General features: G+C 29.2%; 1 protein-coding gene across 1 annotated transcript; it reads right to left on the reverse strand.

Annotated features, from left to right (window-relative positions):
• Positions 1–2,170: 2,170 nt before the first annotated feature.
• LOC143078658 (serine/threonine-protein kinase H1 homolog) lies at positions 2,171–8,865 on the reverse strand. Its single transcript, XM_076253530.1, has 2 exons — positions 7,823–8,865; positions 2,171–4,805 (listed from the first exon to the last, which is right to left on the reverse strand). The coding sequence occupies exons 1-2, from the start codon at positions 8,687–8,689 to the stop codon at positions 4,458–4,460; spliced, it is 1,215 nt and encodes a 404-aa protein (XP_076109645.1). The 5' UTR covers positions 8,690–8,865; the 3' UTR covers positions 2,171–4,457.
• Between the last annotated feature and the right edge of the window lie 1,290 nt (positions 8,866–10,155).

The raw sequence follows: 10,155 nt of genomic DNA on the forward strand, positions 1-10,155 counted from the left end.
AATTGCCACAAATTTGTAAAAAGATGCATATAACTTGTAGTTGCAGAATTAAAGAAGTATGGCTTATTTTGCATCAAGGTTAAGATATGCTGCTATTGGGTGACAATTATTCAAAGAACTGCAACATTATATAATTGACTATTTTACCCATAATGCATTAGACTGAGGAAAGAAGTCTTTACCTTCAAATAACATAATATTTTAAAAACTATGAAACATATTCTGTCAAAATATTTTTTACATTAAACATGTTAAAAAAATGCATTCAGCAGTTTGTTCAATTTTATTTTAGGAAAATGGCATGATATAAAATATGGTGATATATTAGAAAATGATTATTTTTCAAATAAAGATATACCTGCATTTTAACATATATAAATATTTGTCTGAATTCAGTTACTCAATCAGAAATAAATAATGTTACAATAACTCCAATACAAAATCATTTATTATGACCAATTTAGTACTTTTTTTGGTCAATTACAATCCTTCAGTTAGGGACGACATCAAAAGTTAAATGTAGGATAAAAAACTTAATTCAAATAGTTTTTTCACTGACCCCCCCCATCCCCCTCTTAACTTAAATAATAATACTGATTAAAAAGATTGATCTTATTAAATAGTGTACATATACCCTGAACAGGTTATATTATTCTGACCAAATGTTCATCCTGATTTTACAGTCCCTAAAATTCATACATGATATCAAAATGCAGGTATTTTTTATTGTAATAAAAATGTCTACAAATTTAAGAGGGAAAGGGAGGATAACTGAGGTAGAACTTTACGTCACTACGCCATTTCTGTAGCATACACTATGTAAATTATACTATGACAGATCTTTTCAAAGATACAAATGTATGTCATCAAATGATGACTGCTGCCTACATACAGCAGCCCATTCATCTGTATTTGTATCATTCATCATCAGTCAGGGGACTTACTGATATAAGTGATTTTTAAATCACTTATTTGAGTAGCAAATTCGAGGTTTTGTCACAAATTGGGATTTTGTATTTTTTTCAAAATTTTTGACTTTGAAAACACATAAGTTTAAATAACATCTTTTAATTAGTAAAATTAAAAAAATATGAACTTTTTGCTTCTTTTAAGTAGCAAGGTTTATGCCTTTGATGCTATCATTTACCTGAAAATTCTATTTTAGTTGAAAAAATGCTATAATAATGGCTTTACATAATAAACTGATACTTTCTTAAAAGATTTTTCACAGCAGTGGGAGTATTTTTCCTGTGAAGTTCAAGGTTTCATCTTTCAGATTATGTAATAAAATTTTACTGTTCGCAATAAAAATTTCACTGTTCGGGGGTGTTGAAATTAGTGGGGGTTATTAAAAGAATGATACTTAAAGAAGTGATTTTTGGGAAGGAAATTGAGGTCTGATACTTAAACAAGTGATTTTTATGTCATTATCCTAGATTCAGTACAAGGTCATAACCTGAAATGACCTGGTCATCCTAGACAACACAGATGTTGGCTCTGATAAGTTTAGAAACATAATTAGTCCCTGGATCATTAGTATTCTATATTTAAAGCTACACTAATATTAAATCACTTCTTCTAGTGATTAAATTGTACTACTTAAATAGGTGATTATTAAAGAAAGACAACTCTAACTTCCAACCTTTATGGAAATAATGTTACTTGAATCAGTGATTTAGAAAACACTTGTTTAAGTAAGTCCCCTGACTGATCATGTCTATAACTACTTACAAAATTAAAGTATTGTAAAACGTTAAAATCTGTTGTACTGTTGTTGGTTACCAAATTTTCCATGTACCCATAAGATGACAAAATGTCAGTGATGACATCAATATAAGAAGGAAACATAAGATCTACCTAGGTTTTTATCCAATGTAAATAATTCTTAAATCTAAACAAATTTTGTACAGAAAGATATATAATTGCATAAATCATATATAAGTATAAAAACAATTTAAAAACTGATAAATTGGACGGCTTACACAAATAAACTTACATAGTAAATGCATGATTTGGCTTTATCCTAATCACAGACTATAAAAAGGACGGTAAAAAGTGCAACATGACAACCCAGGAGTCTGTAGTGATATAAATAAACTAAAAGTTACATTTAATTTTCATTACAAAGCAGAAAACCTTTTTGTTCAACAGATAACAATTTTTTTACAAAACTCAACTTAATTGAATCAAACTTAAATTATTTCTTCAAAAAAAACAATAAATGTATTAAATCTTTGAATGTTTCATTGTTTTTCTTTTTTCTCTATTTTTCAATATTTTTAAAGCATTTTAAAAAAAAAATTCCAGTATTTGTTATCTCTAGTGAGATACATTGCTTTGAAAGTTGACAATGTAAACGTTAATGCATAGACTTGATAATTCAAAAATTTAATTCCATCACGAAAACTTGGTCTGGCCTTAAATATTTCATGTAAATACACAAGTTTATACATAAAAGACATAAAATGTATATACACATCATATACAGTATGATAATAAATAAAGCACACATTCTGATAAAGGGGTCAATATTTAGCACTATACAACAAACATAAAATGACTAGACTTAAAGTTGTTCACACACTATACAAAATATCACAGTTTTTTATTAATAATATTTCACTGTGGCACAATTTAACAAAGATCTATCCACTATACCTGTCAATCAAGCTAAGTCTTAAACATATTAAAGAAAGAGGAGATTCATAAATCAAAAATATTTGACACTTTTTATAGGAAGTTCAAAAAGAGACCATGATTTAAGATGCAATAATATTATAAAATCAGCAAAGACACAAGTTGCAAAAGGTCATAAAATCCTTACAAAATTATTTGTGCATTTAAATCAGCTCTGGTGACCCAAGAGATATATTTGTGGCAAACTGATCATTCTCATGTCAAGTTTTGGATTTCCTGTTTAAGATGTTCAGAATATTCTACTTTGTATATATCAATAATTGATCAAATACCATCAATAATACAAAATGTTCCCCTAAACTTATTAAAAGTTGAACTCAATAATATCATGAATGTAGGGCAAGTAAATTTGATTAAGACGATTAAAAAGTATGTATTTTTATGCACCTCTTAACATAACAGTGATTAATAAACAACAGCATTTAACAAAGATTATCAAAAGTAATTTGGCACAAGAAAACAAATGTATAGTAAAACCTCATATGTTTTATGAATTCATGTTTCTTAGACATTTTCTTCAGCATGTTCAAATAATGAAAGACAGGCAGTCAAATAATTTAGTCTCTTAAAATGATTTAGAATTTCAGATTAAAAGTGGATTTGTATATTTTTCATAAACAACATGTGTTTTACTTATTTTCAGTTCTTTATTTTGGAATATATTTTCACATCATTAAATATTTCAATGTCGCTGCATTATAAAATGTAACAATGGATGATACAGGTACCCAATGTACACAAAAATTGATCGCTGCAATTGACCGTGACAGTTTTAGCTAATTTTTCAGAATTTTCAAAGTTCGAATGAACTCTTTAATTATCATAAGACTCCACATAATTTTTAACCTTTTTCAATAATTCCAATGATTTAACCAGAATTTAATTACAATGTGTCCTTATTTAATTACAACGTGTCCTTATTTAATTACAATGTGTCCTTATTTAATTACAATGTGTCCTTATTTAATTACAATGTGTCCTTATTTAATTACAATGTGTCCTTATAAAAGTTTTTAAAAAAAATGTACCACAATTATTAATTCAAGATTCAACTTTTGCAATGGCAACAAACACCCAATATTTCTGATTCACTAATTTAAGCACTTTTATAATAGATTGTACAAACTTAATACAGCAATAGTAATGAGGTTTTACCATACATACATTATAACAATAAATAGAATACTTAAAAGGATTTTGTTACATTTCATCCACTTTTAAAAAAATTTCTCACAAAAGTTGGTTTCTAAAAACCATAAATTACAACCAATTCGATGTTTGGTCATCATGTACATAGATATTTTTTAAAATTTGAATATTATGATCATGATTTAATACATTGTACTGTTGTTCTTAAACTTTTTGTAGAGATTTTAATTTAACATACATGTGTACTTGCATGTTTTTAAAATTTTCTTCACATGATTTTGATAATACACTTGATTTTAGATTGTTATAAAATATAAATTTCTATGAACTAAAGTATACAGAAAACTGTGAACTTTAATTGGTTGTAATAGGCATATATTTCGGAGAAATGGAGACTAAAGAATTAGACATAGACTATGCTAGAGCTACAGTTGAAATGCAGTTCTCCATTTGTCCTCCACTTCAAGGCAAAGCAACATACATGTATCAATTAAGAAATGTTAAATACTTATCCTTATTAACAAATTAAAACCCTATAGCACTAATATAAAATATAAAATACAAAATGAAATATTGAAGCATAATATCCAGTGAACAAATTAACCTTCATTTTAATTACCCAGTGAGGCTATGTCAGCTTGTACGTCTGGATTACGATGCAGTTCATCTATTTCTTCTGGTTGAACACGCCGGTGTTCGGAACGTAATGAACGACCTGAACGATTAGATTTGTTACTTTTTGTAGACTTGGTAGATTTGGCACTTTTGGTGCTATTAGCACGTGTGGACATGCGATGTAGATAGTTCTGAGAAATTGTACGGTGAAGATTCTTGTTACTGGCCAGCGACGTTAACCATGAGTGAGTCAACGCTGATGTTGCAATCATTCTATCTGCTGGATCAACTGTTAGTAATTTGTTAATAAACTCTTTGGCTAAATCTGACACTTCTCTCCAATGCTGAAAATAGAAACAAAATAATTTATATTCTTAAAATGGAAAATAGAATTATACAAACATTACATGCAACATTTCAGACTAATATCTAACAGACTACATTTTATTGGATGCAGTTTACCACCCCTTAGATCTGTAGGGGTATAATAAATATGTATGTAGTTTCGTTTTGAAAGTGACTTATAATAGCAAAAACCGTGAATTCATTACTATTCCTTGGATACCTGTTTCAGAAATTGTTACACACAAAAATAACTATTGTGATATTTGACTGAATTTGAATTTGAAAAGGGCGACGAATACATGCAGAAGACACAAACCCTGCCGATGCACCTAGTTTTGATCTACATGTATTTGGAGTTCATGCGATTCCAATAATCTTATTTTTTTACACAAAATTTGTGTCTACAGTAACTTGAATCTTACAGAAATAAAATGTATCTGAGTATCACCAAAAATCTATTAGATAGTACAATGTGTAAAGATATACTATTAATTTGGGTTTTTTCACCATTTTTAACATCATTACATAAAGAAGGCAAATAATTGTAGCATAAATGTACATGTACACTCAGTAAACTTAACCTCCAAATATAAATGGTTTAAAAAATCTGTTGTAATCCCTTTATGTATTGTACCGTTTGTAAATTTTTAAATTACTTTATTAGTTTATAAAGAAATAAGGTCAATAGTTTACAATACAAATTCAATTCCACTATAGTTTTTCTTTATAACAAAACACAATATCCTTTATTGTGTATTGCAATGTTTAATAAATTCACTTGTACTGGATAAATTGTTATAATTTAATTAATTTCTTATTACACTTAAAGAATCTGTCTACGTATGACTAAACCTATTAGTAACACCAAATGTCATGTTTTACTGTCCTTCTCTCACGAATCGTGTGTGGTAAAATATTACATTTGACCTTTGACAAAACTTTTGTACTTGATGTCAAAAACACCAAATTTTTGCCAATGTTCTGTCTACTTATACATGTACATGTAGTAGGTTAATCCTTAACTGATATCTTAATCTTTTTTAAAGAATATATATAATAAATAATTAAAATTTATATTTACAAACTTTTCAGTCTATGAATTAGTAGAACATACAAATGTACCAATATCAGACATTCAGAGCTTTTAAAATTAAAGATATTATAATAATAAAATAATTATTAATAATGTCTCAGACAAATTCACAAATCAGTACCAAACATTTTTTTTTAAAGGAGCAAAACCCCTTGGAAATAATAATTGTATGGAAAACAGCAATTGAAATTTCTTTGAGTCTATATTTCTTTTAGAATTGTTATGAAATATGTATTGAAGTATTGTATCAGCGTGCATCAACTTTCATATTGTATCACATTTACATTTGCTTAACACTTAAAGTTATATATATATATATACATGCATTTTGACATTTATCTTCATTGTCTATGGCATTTGTACTTTAAAAAGTCCACAGATTAAATTTATTCAATAGGTATCGATAGCAGATTCAAAGAATAGCTTAAATTGAACATTTGTATATATTAGAAATATAAAGCAGCTTTTTTTTTATTTTTAATAAATAATAAAGCATGAATTTTGTTTCATTGAACTTCACTACAATGACTGATTCTTATCAAAGAAGGACAGTATAAATGAATTGAAGCAATACGGTTGCATTAATATATAAACAGTATCACATAAACATGACAAAGGATTTAAAACATTTGTATAAAACACATTAAGATGTGTGCATCTTAATTTTAGCATGTATGGCTTGCTGTTCTTACATGTCACTTCATAAGTATACCAATATTGATTCCTGTTAATGCGACATTATGCCTGTCCCTGTCTGATGCTTTCTTTGCTGCGGAAACGTAGTTCTTCATGTTCTAAGGTCTTTTTAAATTTTTTTTTTACCATTTAGTAAAACATAACATCAGGACCTATAGCTTAGAGCTATGGTTCAGCAGTTAATGCATTCTTATAGCTTTGACACATGGTTGATGATAAGGCTGTTGTCTCATTGGCACTCATACCACATCTTCCTACATTGTCCTTTAAATTACTTTATTAGTTTATAAAGAAAAAAGGTCAATAGTTTATAATAACAATACAAATTCAATTATTCTTTAGTTTTCTATGTTGTCGTGTGTGCTGTTGTTTGTTTGTCTTTTTCATTTTTAGCCATGGCGTTGTCAGTTTGTTTTAGATTTAGGAGTTTGACTGTCCCTTTGGTACATGTATCTTTCGTCCCTCTTTTATATATTTAATTATTGTCTTTTGCTTGTTGCTACACATCCTTTATAATTTTTGTTTTGTATAGTTATTTCTATATATTTACATTTGTAAACATGATACAATCGACATTGATCTTCATTACAATAACTGATGATACAATCGACATTGATCTTCACTACAATAATTGATGATACAATCGACATTGTAAACCTGGTTATTAGTTTTCATGTTTAAATTCATATATACTGTTTTACATTTGCCATTCATACATGTACATGTAGCTTTTTATGTAGAATTGTTTAAGCTCATTGTTCAAGGCTGTATGACCAAGGAGTTGAATATAAATATACAATTACTTACAATGACCTACACATGTAGCTGCAAATACGTCATTAACTCTCTTGTGGCAGTTGTCTCAATGGCAATCATACATGTACCACATCTTATTTTCATATTTTATACTAAGCCGATTTAATGAGAACTAAACCTTAGTCAATTAACAATTTTCATGGCTATTAACTTTTTAAAAAACCAAATATTAATAACATGGTTCTGAGGGAATACTCAGTAGTTTCAACTAATCAGTGCCATGTCTAATTTTAAACACTTTCAAAATATTACTGAATTACAGAAATTCACAGTTTTTCAAAAATGTCTCATTTGAGGGGTTGTCCCTATGATGTTTAGTGTCCGTTTTAAAAATATATTAAAATTATCCAAGGGCTGTTTGTTCTTTTGTAAGGTAAAAAAGACAAAAGGAAACAAATACTGATAACTCACTTCTCCTACGTAGCTGTATTTTGCCTTCAAAATAAGTCTGTAAAGCCTAGTTTTATTTTCATCGTCAAATGGCATAGTTCCACTGAGTAAAATATATGTAATTACACCTATTGCCCACATATCAACTTGACAGTTGTATGGTTTTCTTGCAATAATTTCAGGGGCAATGTACTCGGGCGTACCACATGTAGTCCGCATAAACTGTTCTGGTCCTTTTCGACTTGCACTGAGACCAAAATCTGTTATCATTATTTTTGAATCATGCCCTGGGTGATAATACAATAAGTTTTCAGGTTTTAAATCCCGATGGGTTATTCCCAGTCCATGTAAATAATGAACACCTTCCAAAACCATTTTTAATACCCTAGTTGCATCTCTTTCTGAAAAAGATCCTTTGGCTATAATGCGGTCAAAAAGTTCCCCGCCTGTGGCAAGTTCCATAACCATGTACACTTTATCTTTTGATTCGAACACTTCAATTAATTGAATTATATATGTATGCTTCACTCGTCGCAAGACAGCAACTTCTGATTCAAACACTTCTTTACCCTCTAACCGATCTATCATTTTGATAGCATATGGTTGTTTCGTGTTTTTATGTTCAACTCTCACAACTTTGCTGAAATTTCCTCTCCCTATTAAAGCCTTAATATCATATTTTGCCGTCACTCTAGGATCAAATTTGTCACGATATCTTTTCACTTTTCGATGTTGCCGCTCACCCTCCGGTGGTGGGCCTGTGCCTCGCGGGTCTCTTTCCCTGGGCCTATCAGATCGTGTTTGTGTTTGAGTTCTACTGCCAAAAACTTCGACAACATTTTGGTCAGTCGGACCCTCCGGTACCAATTTACTATTTGGACATCCCATTACAAATTAAATGATATTTCACATGATACTGTCATTCCCTCGCAGATAACCAAGAGGGCCATTCATGCAATAAACTGTAAGGGAGAAGAATCATGCTTTAGTCTTCATGTAAATAATCTTTTGCTCCTCCATTTTCTTCCGATGAAACAAACATGGATGACGGGCACTTGGTCGTGATGTGTATTCCGCTACTCAAAGTAGGTCATAAAAAATTTATTTTCACGATCAAATCTCTCACATTTAATATATAATTTTAACCCTAAAAATCTATGGACAATTATTTTAATTATTTAAAGTATATTCTTTCAATTTGAAATGTGGTTTTATTAATCTAACTACAATTCTTCCGCGTAATAATATTCAAATTTTATGTGTATTGCTTTTTGTTTTCGGTTATTATTAGCACGTGATCAAGTGATCCAGACGTCAGAAGTTGTTATAACTACTTAGGGTGCCTTGGGGGATTATATTTACAATCAATCACTTTGATACGCATTTGAGAATGCCATTTTAAAACTTCTAATCGTATTTAAGGATGAACAAATAAATAAATCTGCACATAATTATGACTTAAGGTAGAAAAATAAATTTCACGAATAGTAAGATTGTTTTTAAAACCCTAGTCAGAACCTTGCTAAATTACAATAACGTTCATTCATCTGTCCGTAGAACAATAACGATAGGATTTACTTTGCACGTGTGTTTTTTTTTTTTTTTTGTTTTTTTTTTATTTCTTTTTTATCGTCTTCTTTTGATCAATCATTATCATATATGAAATCGATTTTATCCAAATTAATTTCATGAATGTACTAGATTCATAATTCATTTATTAAGTACTAAATAATTTGTGGTACCACCTGCTTATATAAATATACAATGTTTATGAATTTGGTATGATATAAATCATTTAATGTTTGTATGTTTTGTATTGTATTGGTATCAATCCTGTAATTTTGGATTTCAAACCAATAAAAATTACTTACTTACTTACTTACTTACTTACTAACTAATACATACTAGTCCTTATCAAGTTACAGCCATGGTTTAAAAGGGACACTAGCTACGAGTATTTAGAAAAAATAAAATATGATTTTTTTTATTTGTTCAATCATTAATGAAAGTGCAATAGTGAAATAAAATTGGCTTTTAGCAGTCAGATTGTGTTAGTTCTGTCAAAATAAACAAAGAAACGTCGCCAATGAATGATTTACTTGCAAGTGAATAATACTACCTCATTAAATCCGTATTCATGAGGGTGGTAATGCTATGGGGGTACCGTGTTCATGACGAATAACGGTTAAGATTCTTGCCAAATGACGTAAACGTTAATTTGTGGTGCATGACGATAAGATATGCACTTTCTTTTAGACGATAAAAAAAATCGAATGATTTTGACGAATCCTGTTATATTTTTTTTTCAAAAATAACAGTAACGATAATTATTTCACACCTCTGACGAATCACGG

The sequence above is a fragment of the Mytilus galloprovincialis genome, chromosome 6 (assembly GCF_965363235.1).
Source record: "Mytilus galloprovincialis chromosome 6, xbMytGall1.hap1.1, whole genome shotgun sequence".
Taxonomy (NCBI): domain Eukaryota; kingdom Metazoa; phylum Mollusca; class Bivalvia; order Mytilida; family Mytilidae; genus Mytilus; species Mytilus galloprovincialis.